The 16,489-nt window shown below is 34.7% G+C and overlaps 1 protein-coding gene across 11 annotated transcripts in view; it reads left to right on the top strand.

Moving 5' to 3' along the window:
* ST18 (ST18 C2H2C-type zinc finger transcription factor) overlaps nucleotides 1-16,489 on the top strand; it is a 349,790-nt gene that overhangs the window by 210,947 nt on the left and 122,354 nt on the right. For all 11 annotated transcript variants that reach the window (XM_007487130.3, XM_007487129.3, XM_056823905.1 and 8 more), the window contains one exon: nucleotides 2,082-2,112. In XM_007487130.3, the coding sequence (XP_007487192.1) occupies nucleotides 2,082-2,112 (31 nt within the window). The remainder of the gene's footprint in view (nucleotides 1-2,081; nucleotides 2,113-16,489) is intronic.

The following is a 16,489-nucleotide window of genomic DNA, read 5'->3' as shown; positions in this document are numbered from 1 at the left end:
GACTGCTGACTCTCATCAGATGAGTCTTAAGTTCAATGAGCTGAATTTCTTGGTTTGACTTCTAAAAGACATACTGTTACTGAAAGCTACTTGTCTGCCATAGTATTTGGAAGTGAATCTGATCTGAATTTTTACTTGAACTTCAATTTACACACACACACACACACACACACACACACACACACACACACACACACACACACCTCAAACAAGAATGATCTCCCAGAAGTAAAACAAATGGCATTGTTTGTACTTTCAGGAGTACTCTTTGAAAACACCTGTTATCTGCCAATCTGCTGTTTATGCTTGTGTAGGCAGATATTGATAAATACAAGCTTTTTACATTCATATCTCAAAATCCATCACAAAGTCAAAGATTTTTCTTTTTCTTTCCTACTTTCTCTGATGTATGACTATTGCTATTGCCCAGTTGAAGTGTTAGCGCTTCCTCTTACAGATACTTAATTTACGTAACACAGTTCTGAAAATTATTCAAGCAATCAAATATTTCATTCACAATTACAAACATGTTTAGTATCAATTTAAGTTACCTAGATTTTCTCAGTATGACACTTTGTTATGAATGGCTACTAGAGACTAGGAAAAATTCATGGCAAGAAATTTCTCTAACTCAGGTTGCAAATCTTGTTACATAATATGGTATAGCTACTTTATTAAATTATAGTCTAAATTTGTGTGTATATATAATATATTGCCTACTGTGGAAATGTATTGATGATGATTTTATAGGAAGATAAATAGATAGAAAGAAGGTTCAAGATCCTCTTCTAACCTATAATAGAATGAGAATGGCCAAGTCACTTAACCTCACAATGTCCCAAGGTAACTGTCAAAGAATTAATGAATATGATGTATTTAATACTTACTATAAATTATATAAGGATTGAATTAGTCAAAAAAATGTTTATATACTAGGAATTCTCCTGCACTAATGAAATCTCAGAACTATAGCATGCACATATCATCTGAATCTGACTCTGTCTCCATGTATATCTCTTTGTTTGTCTCTCTCCACATACATATCATTCTATGTATATGTACAAAGACATGTCTGTGGCAGCTGGGTAGCTCAATGATAGCCAGACCCAGAGACAGGAAGTCCTGGGTTCAAATCTGGCCTCATACACTTCCTACCCACATGACCCTGGGCAAGTCACTTAACCCCCATTGCCTAGCCCTTACTGCTTTTCTGCCTTGGAACCAATACACAGTATTGATTACAAGCAGAAGGTAGGGTTTAAAGAAAAACAGATATGTCTATATCTACATAACTGGTATCTATAGAGCTTATTATGGTCTATAAAGCTTTAGTTCATTTGATCCTTACAACATTGCTGCAACATAGACACTTACTATTCATGTAATTATCTTCATATACAGATGAGCAAGATAGGGTTCAGAATTTGCCCCAGGGCACTCAGCTAGCAAATATGAAAGGGAGAATTCATACCAACTATTTCCTGACACCATCCCCAATATTTTTCCTTTATACTATGCTATCTCTCATCTATATCTAGATGTGCAAATATATACATATCTATGTACTTATGTATCTATATAAATATTAGGACATTTTCACTGTTTTCAATTTAGATATTCAAATGGATTTGTTATCTATTTAATTTGGATGTCCAACAAATCATAAAGTGTAATTTCTTGAATATTCAATAAAATGAAAATTTTAAATGATCAGTAGTTCTTAGCTATAGTTTTTCTTATTGTGACCCCCACCTCATATTTAATACTATCCACAAAGGGATAGTAACTTGATAGTAGATTTTTATAATAACAGAGTACCAAAATCACCAAAGAATTAATAATATTAAAGTCAGTAGAACAGACCATAAGGATCTAACCTCTTTTAAGAAGAAAGAAACTAGGAAGAATTATAGTCCAGATGAGGCAAACTCACACAAGGAAAAATGAATCAAATTCAAGTGGGGGGGGCAGGATTTTGCTAACAATTCCATGGTCATTAGATGGAGGCAGATACAGAGTTTCAGAGGAATAGGATAAAAACAGAAAACTGACTAGGTTTTTCTTTCTCTTTTTGTTAACAGTGCAAGTAGACTCTCTGGTACAGGAACTCAGGTAAGAATTCATCTAAGTCATTTTCCCCAGTTTCCACTGTTCTAAATCAAGAGAATCAATGATCTCTATTAAGACTGAAGATCACTGTTTTGGAGTTTATCAAAGGGATAATACTTCAATTTTCCACTTTATTTCATAAATGTATATATAAAGATAACATTATCCATAGAGATATCTTTAAGTGATGAATTAGTTATTTTCATTAATTAACTCATTTGATGTAAACAACCAGTTGAGAGAATTTGGGGGTCAAAGATACATCTCTTGGCTTTAATTAATTAGATAATTTTCTCAGTTGTATACTTTATATAGATATAACCTTAATTTCAAATCTGTAATTTGCTGTTTTGGGAGAGTGGTCTAAATATTCCTATAATTAAGTATTTTTTCTTAAAAGTTCTTTTTTAAGTTTTTCAGAATAATTTAGAAGTGCACCAGATTTCCCTGGGAAGGTAAATAGATACAGATAAAAATAAATAGGCACTTTAAAATGTTTGCAAAGGAGAAATTATTTGACAGTGAATGATAATATACTTTTATAAAACCTCTTACAAAATTAGAATGCCATTGAAGTATTTATTCTTTTGTAATACTTTTCATTTTCACCAGACATTTTAATTCATTCTTCCATTATTCTACATTCACACATTAAAAGGAAGTGTGAGTAAAACAATGTGGTGCATGTGTCCTCAAGAGAAATGTTTGTAATATTAACTTTCCCATAAGCATCTGAAATATCAGAGAACTTATACTATATAATTTACCAGAATAAACAGATTTTTAAAAACAACCTGTGCTTCATGTTTTGTGAGCATGGGCTATCTTAACTAATACTGTCACTGACCTAATTCTGTCAGGAATCTAGTATGCTTGTTTATTGAACATGTACTTCTTGATAGAGTATGAGTATTTTACTACTGCTATTATCACTTGGTAAAGTTTGTTAGGATAGGACTCATGGATTTCTTTCTTATTATACTGAATTCTTTCTGTAAGAACTTGTCATTTAAATTTCTCTTTTAAGTTTACATCTCTAAAATTTTAACAGATACACAAATTCCTTTTTGTAGTAGGATGGGAAATATGGAACTGATTATTTTTAAGTCTGATTTTTAAAAATACATTACCCCCATTTTAGACATTTGACAACCCACTCTTCCATTTTTTTCTCATTTAGAAATGACAAAGTATTACATCTTTAGACTTCTCTACTTGAAAACCACTACTGAAGCTTATAAACTCTGGTTGTAATGCTATTCATTTCAAATCCATAATTAAGTATTTAATGAAATTTCCTTGATTGCCTATCTTCCAAGTTAATTTTGGAAATAATTTCTAGAAAGATTGTGTGTTGTAAGTGATGCAATACAATTCATGTAGTAATCATAATAACTAACACTGACATAGCACTTTAAAGTTCCTGAAACACGTTATATGGCTATTACTTCATTTGGTCTTTACAACAATCCTAGGATTTAGGCACTTTTAGTATCCTCATCTTACAGAGAAAAAGCCTAAAGTTGAAAGATGTTAAGTGACTTGCCTGGGGTCCCATAGCTAGTACCTGAGGAAAGATTAGAGTTCAGGTCTTCTTGACTCTGAATTCAACTCTCTATCCACTATGCCACTAAGTACGAGAATTTCTTAAATTAGTTTGGTCCTTTTAACTTAAACATTACCAAAGTGAATGAACCCTTTCATTTCTATATGACAAAGCTCAGATTTCAAGACTTGGTTCCAAAGAATAGATTAAATAAGAATATTTTCAGATTTTGAGTCAACAACATTAGTGGGCAAAGTATTTTATGAGCGATTCCTAGGAAAGCATTTTTCCATAAAGGAGCATTGATGGAGTCTAGCATTTCCTTCTTGTACTAAGTACCTGCCTGAAAAGCTAATATTTCTCTCAACTCCTCCATATATAAGGGAGTTGATTATTACCACTTGATCTATAGAAATCACTTTTCTCTTCAGTCAATTGTGCACCTGACTCCTAATAAATTCCTCAAGTCAATGAGAGCTTATTACAAGACAAAACACCCCAAAAACAAAGTGCTTTGAAGCACATGCTCACAATGGCCTGGTGAAAAAAAAAAGTTATGGATCACTGCTGTGATATAGCAGCCAATAAACCCATCATGACCTTGAGTTGCATTAAAAGAGGAAATGCTCCAAACCAACGTTCTTATTGTATACTAGTTATACCCAATCTGGAGTACCATAGTCATTGCTGGACCACATGTGCTAGAAAAGACATTGATGATCTGGATAGTATTCATTCTATGTCTAGAATGGAGAGAGTGGCTAGAATGGAGAGAGCACTTGAAAGCACGTCATTAAAAACTAATTGAGGAAACTGGGAGCATTTGACCTAGATAAGAAAAGCTTGGGGAGAGAAATGGAGGATAAGAGCTATCTTCATGTAAATATGTAGGACCACAGATTTGGAGCTAGAAGGTAACCTGAAGGCCATCTACTTTAACTGAACCTTTTTACAGAGACACATAGACATAGTATGTGGAAGAGCCACAATTCAAACCCAGGCCATACCACTCAGAATCCATCCTCTGACTACACCATGCTGCCTGAAGGGCTATCAGGAAAAAGGACTGTACATGAACTACCTAACCCCAAAGAAGAGAAGGAGAACCATTGGTTTGGGCCTGTTCAGCAACTTTCTGTGGCTCCCTATTGTCTCTAGAATAAAATATAACTACCTCTGTCTGTCATTTAAAGCCCTATAGTTTCATTCTAACCTATCTTTACAAAGTGATGCCTCATTTATGGGCAAACCAATTATGTACTAGAGATAGTTTATCCTGGCTTACAGGAGTCATTGTTAACATTTCAATGTGAGCATTTCTAGCTCTGAAATCAGCAAATACTATAAATTAAAACTTTATTGATATATTGATTTCTAGATTTCAGAAAATGATGAAAAAATATTTATTAACAATGCATATGAAATGCAAAAACATATTTTTATACTTTTTTCAGAGAGATCATTATTAAAAATTTAACATCATACCACTTGTGATTCTCTACATATTCTATTCCATTTTTCACTTCTGAACATTTAAAGAAGTTGTCCTCCATACCTGTAATGTTTTCTTTCATTACCACTACCTTCTAGAATACCTATTTTCCTTCAAATCCCTGCTCTAGTATCATCTTTTATAGGACATCAATTACCCTATTGTTGGTGTTCTTCCTGACTCCAAAAAATTTCTTTGTATTTAGTCTATATATATCTTTATTTGTGCATTTTTTATTCTTTTCTGGTAGAATATTAATTCCTTGGAGGCAAGCATTATTACAATTTTGTCTTTGTATCCCTAGCACTTAGCAAAGTATTTTCTTGGAACATACTAGGCATTTGCAGAATGTTGTTGAGTTAATTCTAAATCTAAAGGCAAATATAAAGTTCAAGATAGGAATTGGGATGGCCTGTATGAATATAGAGATGAGATCTTGCAGGATGTGTTCACAGAACACCAAAGAGTCCAATTTTTAGAGAGGATAGAATATTTAAAGAGGAGTATTGAGTATATGTGAAATAAGGCTGAAAAGCCAAGAAAAAAATCAGAATATGGCTGGTCTTTACTAGATTAGGAGTTTGTGGTTTATACTGTTCTTGGCCTCTTTATGTATGCCAGAGACTCCTTTTACAATCTGATGAAGCTTATGGACCCCTTCTCAGAAAAAAAAAAGTGTTTCTAAACGTGATTAAAATAAAATATAGAGATTATAAAGAAATTGATTATATTTAAATACAATTTTCCAACTATTTGAAAAGCAACTTAATGGACCCTAGGTTAAAAATCCCTGTTGGAGGGAGTAAAGAGGTGCTGGTAATCCAATATAAGTAGAGAAAAAGAAAAAAAAAACTTTTTTTGTTTTTTTTTAAACATTATTTTATTTGGTCATTTCCAAACATTATTCATTGGAAACAAAAATCATGTTCTTTTCCTCCCCCCCCCCACCTCTCCCATAGTCAGCGCATGATTCCACTGGGTATGACATGTGTTCTTGACTCAAACCCATTTCCATGTTGTTGGTATTTGCATTAGAGTGTTCATTTAGAGTTTCTCCTCAGTCATATCCCCTCCACCCCTGTAGTCAAGCAGTTGCTTTTCTTCGGTGTTTTTACTCTCACAGTTTATCCTCTACTTGTGGACAGTGTTTTTTAGATCCCTGCAGATTGTTCAGGGACATTGCATTGTCCACAATGGAGAAGTCCATTACTTTTGATTGTACCACAGTGTATCAGTCTCTGTGAACAATGTTCTCCTGGTTCTGCTCCTTTCGCTCTGCATCACTTCCTGGAGGTTGTTCCAGTCTCCATGGAATTCCTCCACTTTATTATTCCTTTTAGCCCAATAGTATTCCATCACCAACATATACCACAATTTGTTCAGCCATTCCCCAATTGACGGGCATCCCCTCGTTTTCCAATTTTTGGCCACCACAAAGAGTGCAGCTATGAATATTCTTGTACAAGTCTTTTTACTTATTATCTCTTTGGGGTACAAACCCAGCAGTGCTATCGCTGGATCAAAGGGCAGACAGTCTTTTATTGCCCTTTGGGCATAGTTCCAAATTGCCCTTCAGAATGGTTGGATCAGTTCACAACTCCACCAGCAAAGTCCCTACTTTGCCGCATCCCCTCCAGCATTCATTACTTCCCATAGCTGTCATGTTAGCCAATCTGCTAGGTGTGAGGTGATACCTCAGAGTTGCTTTGATTTGCATCTCTCTGATTATAAGAGATGTAGAACACTTCTTCATGTGCTTATTAATAGTTTTGATTTCTTTGGCTGAGAACTGCCTGTTCATGTCCCTTGCCCATTTAACAATTTGAGAATGGCTTGATTTTTTGTACAATTGATTTAGCCCTTTGTAAATTTGAGTAATTAAAAAAATAACTTTTTAACAAGCAGATTGGTCCAAAAATAGAATGAACCGATTCAGGAGATTGGATCATAAACCCTCAGACCTGGAAAAGAACTCAGAGGTCATCTTTTCCAACTGCCTCATTTTATAGGTGAGGAAATAAAGGGCCAAAGATATGAAACAACTTGCCAAAACTCAGGCAGTTAGTTAAAGGTCAAGTTTGGATTTGAGCCCAGGTCTTCATACTCCAAGTTCAATATAATTTCTACCACATCTTGTTTTCTAATATAGTTCCCATTATTATACCTTCAAGAAGAGAATAGATGACCACTTGATAAAGATACTATAGAGGAGATTTTCATATCATCAAGATTAGATGACACTATGAGAAATGACATTAACAGGATGAGTTCAGAAAAACCTGGGAAGACTTGTATGAACTTATGCAAAATGATTTGAGCAGACCAGGAGAACAGTGTATACCAGAGTAGAAATATTATACAATGATCCACTGTGGAGGACTAAACCCATATCAGCAAAGCAAGTTTCCAACCACAAGAGATTCATGATAAAAAATGCTATCCACAGCCAAAGAAGGAACTGTTGGATCCTAAGTACAGATCCAAGCATGTAGTCTTCCATTTCATTTCCTTCATGAGACTTTTAGTGTGTGTCTAATATGTCTTCTTTCATGAAATGAGCAACATGTAAATATGTATTTCATGAAAGTACTGGTAGAACTCTAAATCTTGAAATTTCTCAGACTTGTGAATGTTAAAAATTTCCACATTGGGGAATTCTCCATTGGAACAATTCCCTACTGGGAACATTCCCCATTTTGACAGTGAGAACTCTACTTGGATCAAAAATGAGAGGACCTCTACTCCACCCTACTTAGGACTGCTTTAGGGGAAAAAACTCCTTGCTAAACAATGAGGGTACTTGGGCCCATACTTATAGTGAGGCAAAAAGTTCTTTAAGCCATGCCTATTTTTAGAATTAATACAATGGGGTGCTAAGTACCTATTAAAGGTCAGGCAACTTGTGAACTTGCCAGGAGCAAAGAGGTGAAAACTTATTCAGAAGTTTTTTCTGGTACAAACTTACTAAAGGGATTAGTCAACCCAGCAGTGTTTTTAGAATGGGTTGTCCTTTGGAAAACATCTACAGTGATTGGTAAATGGAAGAACTTAGGGGAGGTGACATAGGAGAAAACCCCCTATATAAGAAAGAGATTCTCTTTAGAAGAAATCTCTTATGAGGATCGCTTGAGGAAAAAAACTCTTGAGAGAAGCTCTGGAGAAGAGAAGCTCTTGGAGGACAATCTCTAAGGAGGTCTCGCTGGAGCTCCTCTGAGGGGACTCTGTCCCTCTGGAGGCTCTTGAGAGAGGCCCTTTAAAACAGTCTCTGGCTGGAAGGCTCTTTGAGGAGACTCTGTCACTAGAATCCTTGCTTAGACAGACCTTGTGGTGAGTGATAAAAGACTGACTGACTGATCTCTCTCTCTTAAGACTCAGGTCTAGGCCATGTTGGCTTAAGGCCCTTCATACTTATTTCCTTTTCCTCTCTTTCTCTCTTTTCTTTAATTCCTCATTGTATTATTAATTAAAATTCTCTATAAAACCCAGTTGACTTGGGTATATTTATAATTGGGAATATTTTCCCTGGTGACCACCTTATATTTGATTTAAAACAAGACACTCTAGTGAAACATATTTTCTGTGGTCACAATTTACTCACCCACTCTTATATCTACTATAATTTATATCTTCCACTATTTTACTCACAACAGTTTACAACCTCAACTATTTTAACTCTAACAGAACCCATATCAGTCTATTTACCACCTTGGGAAGGAGGCAAAAGGAAGAAGGCAGAAAATCTGCATACTAACATGACAGAAAGCAATTGTCACAGTTTATTTCTACATGTAACAGGAAAAAATTAATTTTAATTTAATTTTTAAAAGGAAGCATAGATTTGAAAATAAAGACTAGATAACCTATAAAAAACCTTTCTGTCATTATAATTTTGAGATAGGTGACATAGTGAACTGAACCTGGAGTCAGGAAGATCTGGGTTCAAATATGGCCTCAGATACCATCTGTGTGACCCTGGGAAAGTCACTTAAGCTCTATTTGCCTCATCTTCCACATCTATATAAAGGGGTTGGTAATAATACCTATCTCCCAGTGTTGTTTGGGATAAACAAGATAGTACTTATAAAGTACTTAACAGTGCCTGCCATATAGTAAGTAGCATATAAATGTTAGCTATTATAATGATTATTAGATATCTAGTTATACTGAAAGAGGAATATTACTATAAAGTAGATGTATATAGATTAGTGAAATGGCACAGACATTTAAAAAACTCATCATAAATAATTTTTGGAGAAAAACTTACATGTAGCTACCTAATTAGAAGACAATTATTTTTAAAATTTTTTAAAGTAATTTGATTCATTAAAATTCCCAGATATTTCCTTCCCTCCTTCTCCTTTTCATACTAGAGAAGACATCATTTGGTAAAAAGATACATGCATATATAAAACTATATCTTTCTTATTTATGCTTATGAGTTCTTCCTCTGAAATAGGACATACAGGAGTCATTTTTACACAATATTTCTGTTGCTATATATAACATTCTCTTGGTTCTGCTCGTTTCATTATTCATAATTTCATGCAGGTCTTTCCATGGGTTTTTTTAAATTAACCTGCTTGCCATTTCTTATGGAACAGTAGTAGTCCATCACAATCATTTGCCACAACATGTTCAGCCATTCCCCAGTTGATGGGAATCCCCTCAATTTCCAATTCATTGCCACCACAAAGAGAGCAGCTTTCTTTTTAGTGTATCCTTTTGATTAATTTAATCCAATTTCTGATTTATATCATACTAGCACAATTTGGTGAATTAGTTAAGTAAAAATGTCCCAAAGTTTTCCTGAAATCTGGATGTATTTCAAATCAATGTGTTTTCCCAGACTTAAAGTTCTGAGCATTACAAAAAGATCAATGACAGTTTAGTTGTATCTTAAAAATACACACACACACACAAGGTGCATGTGTATAAGATATGTATTACATATGTATGCACATATTTAAGATCTTAATGTTTCTGAAGCCACTGGTTACCAAAATATTAACACAAATGAAGCTAATTTAAATACACTATATGTTGTTCATGACACTAATAAAAATTGATGCTGACATTCCCATCTTCTTATTATACTATATGTCAGCCTCCCTCATCACCATTACAAAAGCAATTTATAACCACAGGCCCACCTTTATCATAGCCCCTTATTAGTATTTCCAATCTTCCCTCTAACACAAATCAGATTTACAGGTGGTGTCTAGAATCCTCCTGTTTCTTTCTAAAGTATGAGAATTACATTAACTGTCCTCCTGTATTTTATTGCTCCTATCCTTAATCTGAACCAAGTGCTATGGCAACTATTAATATTGATAATTGCTTCATGCTTTGGCAAAGTGTTTTACATTTGGTCCAGCCCCTTTCCAGCCATTAGAAAAATATATCCAACACTAAGATGTCACCCTGTGTTTCTTTTGTGACTTCCAGAAAGACAAATAAATTCAGCCTCTTTGTAATATTAGTGACATCTCCTACTAACTGAATTGTCCTTTACTGGCCTCCCTGTCACCTTGCCAATTTGGTGACTTAAGTGCAATAATTTTTTCTTACTTTGTCTTTTTTTTTGCTTTATTTTATTTTTCAGTTATGTTGAACATGATCTTTTCTCAGTTAATCATGAGACTTACTATTTGGGTGGGGAGGAGGTACTTGAAACTGTCAAATATTTTACAAGATATATTGCAATAGGTAAGTTAAATATTTGATGATATCTTTTCTATCTAATTTAACAAACATTTATTAAGAACTTCTGGGTATCTGAAGATAGAAAAATTAAACCCAGTTCTTTTTCTGGAAATTATAGAAGAGCAGGGTGCAACATTCACAAATAACTATAAGATATAATATGACTAAATAAATTATAGAAGAGGTACAAAAGAATAACTGAAGGTTTCAAGGAAAGAGAGGTCACTTTTAGCTGGGCAGATTATAGTAGTTTTATAGAGTGAGTTGGTACTTGAACTGAAGCTTCAAGGCAGGGAAGGATGTCAACAAATGAAAAGATAGGAGTCTTATAGAGGAAATGGGGTTATGTGTGTCTTGCCCAGAGTCACATAGCTTGGATTTATTTGAATTTAGATTTGAACCCAGGACTTCCTTTCTCTAGGCTTAGTTCTCTATTCATTGAACCACCTGGCTCTCCCCCAATGTAGGATTTAGTCAGAAGATTCTTCAGATCATCTAGAATAAACCCCTTATTTTACAAACAAGGAAACAAAGGCCAAGTGAGTTTAAGTAACTGACACAGTCATATGATTAGTAAACAAAAAAGTTGGGATTTGAAATCGGGTATTGTAATTTCAGATCCAAAATTCTTTGCACTGCACAATCACATCTTTAATGCATAAGGGATATGGGATGTATGAAATGTACAAAACTGAAAGAAGACAGGATAATAGGAGAACACTGAGTGATTCAATATTACAGAGGCTGTTTTGTTTTCAGATGACCCGAATTCAAATCCCAGTTCCAATACTTAGAAGCAGGATTGGGCCACCTTATCTCTATAAGCCTCAACTTCCTCCTTCATGAGAATGCTGATAAAAATTCTTGTACCGCCTACCTCTTAGGGTTGTTGTGAAGCTCACAGGAGGTTATACATATAAAAATAATAAAATAGTACATTAATAAGCACAGAATAAGCACTTTATATGTACAAGTGGAGCAGCTAGATGATAATGGAGAGAATGGAGTCAGGAAGATGAGTCTTACTGAGAGCAAATCTGGCCTCAGATAGTTATTAGCAGTGTGACCCTGAGCAAGTCACTTCACTTTGTTTGCCTTAGTTTTCTCACCTGTAATATAAGCCAGAGAAGGAAATGGCAAACCATTCTAGTATCTTTGCCCAGAAAACCTCAAATGGGGTCACAAAGAGTCATACATGACTGATGAAACAACTGAGCAACAATAATATATATATAAACACTGTTTTAGCTGCCACAAAGACAGAAATGAACTCAAAGAGAATCCATTCTATAAAGTAAAGAAAATACCTCCATGAATAAACAGGGATAAATTCAGGGAAAGCAAAAATATTAGTAATCCCATTTATGAAGTACTTGGAGATTTGCAAATTGCTTTACATTTATGACCTGATTTGGTCTTCACAACAACCCCAGAAGGTACATGCTATTATTTTCTCCATTTTACAGATGAGGTTGAAAAGTTGTGACTTGTCCAGGGTAGCACTAAGAGTGTCTGAGACAGAATTTTCACTCACATCTTCCTGATTCCTGTTCGGTGCTCTATCTTACTGCACCCCCTTGCTATCTCTGGGCAGATACCTAAAAATAAGGACTAGTATACCATGTGTGATTAAAAAAGCAGACTACGTTGGTCTGTCATAGAGTGTGAAGAGGGTTTATCAGAATAATAAGGCTAAAAAAGTAAGTTAGAGCCAGGTTATGAAGGATTTTTATTGTTAAACAAAGGAGTTTGTATGTGATTCTAGACAAGATAAGGAGCCATTGGAGTTACACTATTGAGTAGTATAGTGAAGTGATTGGAGACAACTAGGTGGTGCAATAGATAGAGTTCTAGGTTTTGAGTCAGGAAGACTTATTTTCAGGAGTTCAAATCCTGCTTCAGACCTCAGTTTGAATCTCTGTTCCTCTATTTCCTAAATGTAAACCTGGGTAATCCACTTGCACTCTCTAGACTTTGGTTTCGTCAGTTGTCTGATGTGCTAATAAGATTCATGTTGTCTTTTTCAAAGGGTTACTATGAGAAAAGTGCTATTGGGAAACTTTCCTTTTTTATATATATTTTTATTACTCAAAGTTTTTTCTACAGGAATGTGTATAAAGTGAGCATTTGTTAGAATAGGTTTAAAATGAAAATATGGATTCCTTATGAAGGAGCATCTATAGTTATGATGTATAGTGAGACAGACATCTGTTTCTTAAACTCAAAATTCCTAAGAGTTTCTGCAATCACTTTCCGTTGATTAGTCAAAAATACTAGACTACAAATCAACAACACTGACAGCAGTAAAATTGCTTAGACTTAAGAAAATTATAAAAAGAATGTAAATAGTGCAGATTAAACTAGAAAATATGTTGTGTGGGGGGCAACTAGGTTGCTCAGTGGAGGTAGAAGGTCCTGGGTTCAAATATAGCCACAGATACTATCTAGGTATGTGAACCTGGGCAAGTCATTTAATACCAGTTGCCCAACCCTTACTGCTCTTTTGCCTTAGAACCAAATATAGGCAAAAGGTAATGGGGGTTTAAAAAATATTTTTAAAAGAAAATCTGTTGTGTGTATATTTTTTTTCCAAATTGCTAGTTGTAAAAGCTTTGCCAACATGTGACCATATCTGATGAATGCTAAAGTCTCTTCTTCTTAAGCTTCTAAATAAAAATTCCTAAAGCATTTTCAGAGGCAATTGAAAAGAAGCTTCACCTAGAGAAATATGTAAATGACATTTTATAAATATAAGAAAGTATTTCATGGGAAATTGGGGGGGTCTAAATTATGTTCCAGAAGAGCCCAAGTACTTTGGAATTAACTTTCACAAAGGAATTCCAGATAGCTCTATAGTCAACTGAACTGCCAACAAGCTGCTTTGTATATTTATTTTTACTTCAGATTTACATGTTGCTTCTTTTAATTTTCTCAATAGTCTCTTAGGTTCAGATATCCAATAAAACTAATAATTTCCTTGGACATCTTCTGGACAGAAACAAAAAAATACTTAATACCTGGTAGTTACTGACAATCCCCTCCAATGAATCTATAAAAGTTATTTTAACCAGTGAACAAAACTCTTTAGTTTCTGTTCTCTATGTTCATTAACCTAAATATTTTGCAATTTTGGTACAGTTTTTAATCACTTTGTAGCTATAGGTCTACCTATTTTGCTCTATTATAATTTTTTCTATTAATAGTATGGATAAAACAAATATGCTCTGTTATATTACAGAATACTTTGCCCTGAACAATATCTACAAATAATCTCACTTCAAATAATTGCTATAATAGAACTGTTTTTTTCTAGCATTGCATCCGTTCATTCATTTATTGAATCATCATTAAGATCCCACTGTGTTCAGAGCCTAATCCAAGCCCCAGCAGAGTTACAAAGCTTAGAGATTTGCTCTCATGGAATTTATGATGTAGCATGTACCACATACATTTACAAAGCACAATGTCATGTTACAAAGTGGCACAGAATACATACATTAAAGAACTGGAATACAAAGTATTATGTAAGATCTGAGGTTTTTAAGTAGAGCTTGATGTGGAGCCGATGACATTAGGCAAGTCACTGAACTTCTCTGTATCTGTTTCCTTATCTAAAAAATGAAGAGGTTGTCCTAGGGTACATATGAACTATTCAAATACCACAGGAGTGAGTTTATTTTTTTCTATGTATGGAATAAAATGATTACTAGAGAATTGAAACTCGATGTGAGTTTCTAAGTAGCTTAGAGAAACTAATTTCTTTGTTAATGACACTTACTAGCTATGTGACCCTGAGCAAGTCATTTAACTGTTTATCTAAGTTTCCTCATCTGTAAAAAAAAAGCTGGAGAAGGAAATGGCAAACCACTCCAATATCGTTGCCAAGAAAACTCCAAAGGAAGTCATGAAGAGTCAAACATGACTGAAATTGACTAAACAACAACATGTTAATGACAGAATTTGAGGTTGTCACTGCTAAACCACTGTCCATGATCCTCAAAGAACTGCAGTAAATGAGAAAAATACTGAAAGACTAGGGATGAGCAAAAATTCAGTTTTTAAAAGTAGAAGTTATTAGATATTTCTAACCACCAACAAATGATCTAAACAAATAATGAAACACATTATTAAATGAGAGACTTCTGATTACTTTTAAAGGGATGAATAGATCACTGTGATTCAGCATGAGTTTGTCAAGAATAAATGATGCCAATTTCACCATCTTTCCTTTTTTGATAGCATTACTCTATTGTTTGGTCAGGGAATGGGCATAACATATAAAAATTTCAGCAAAGCATTTGACAAAGTCACCTATAATGTCCTCATGAACCAGATGGTTAGCTATTATCAAGCATTGGTAAAACTATGACTCAAGAACCAAATTTCACCCCACTGCCTTTTTTCTTTGGAAAGCCCACAAACTAATAATGGTTTTTACATTTTTTTAAATGTAAAGATATATAAAAAACAAGCAGTGGCCCATGCAGTGGCCCATATTTGGTTCTCAGGCCGTAATTTGCCAACCCTTGAATAACAAGGTTGCTTTGGAAATGCTCAGCTATGCAAACTTAAAATGTATGAATCTGTGGACTGATATCAACTTAGGAGGGGAGCCCTAATATATAGTTTTATAAACTTGCCACTTGGAGATGTGCTACTCTTGTTCACATTTTCTATATCTTGAGTTTTCAGACTTAGTTCTTCCTTGCAAACCCTGGTTTGGATTATACTGTATATAGTTCCTCAAACTTTGTTTTTGAAGACCAATGACATCATGACGTTAGAGTCAGAGTGCAATGCCTTCAGCTATGGCTGATCAGTCCAATATGAGTTTGGAAAGCACTGCCACAGATCAAGTACTAGTTATCCTTTTGAACACGTAGGGTGAAGGTGGCTCTGGATTTGCACAGTTTACATTTCTACAATTCTGCTTTGCTTATGGAGTAAATGATCTTTTTTGATGTGGGCACACCATGCTGGGCAGCCCTGTGCCAGCATTTCCCATGTCGCACAGTCAATCCTAAAGTTCTTCAGACATACTTGCAGAGTGTCCTTGTATTGCTTCTTCTGTTCACTGTATGAATCTTTACTTTGTGTATAGCTTATTACTGGAGAATTACCAGTACTTTGAAGCAGAATTTTAGAAAACATATGAACACCATTTTTAAGGAATAGAACGTTGAAATGTCAGTTCCTGTTCTGGAATATCTGAATGAATTTACACATCAGAAAGTCACCTGGGACTGTGAGCAAATAGTATTGATAGAAAATTTGAAGTGGGATTTGAGTAATGAACTTCAATATCGTCTCCCAGAGCACTGTGCTACTGACAATTTCTTTAAAACGTTGCCTTCTACCTTAGAGTCAATACTGAATCTAAGGTAGAAGAGCAGTAAGGGTTAGGCAAAGGTAGTTAAGTGATTTGTCCAAGGTCACACAGCTAGGAAGAGTCTGAAGCCAGAGTTGAACCCAGGATCTCCCATCTTCAGGCATAGCTTTCTACCCACTGAGATACCTAGCTACCCCCTCCCACTAAGAAATGAGAAATTGGATATTATACTTACATACTCATCTCTCACAGAGATGTTGTTGTTCTAGTTTATCTTCCATTGCTCTGGAATACAACCAGCTTCTTCAAA

This window comes from Monodelphis domestica, chromosome 3 (assembly GCF_027887165.1).
Source record: "Monodelphis domestica isolate mMonDom1 chromosome 3, mMonDom1.pri, whole genome shotgun sequence".
NCBI classification, from domain to species: Eukaryota; Metazoa; Chordata; class Mammalia; order Didelphimorphia; family Didelphidae; genus Monodelphis; species Monodelphis domestica.
Note: the sequence above shows the minus strand (reverse complement) of the source record. Positions and strands in the feature narration are given on the sequence as shown.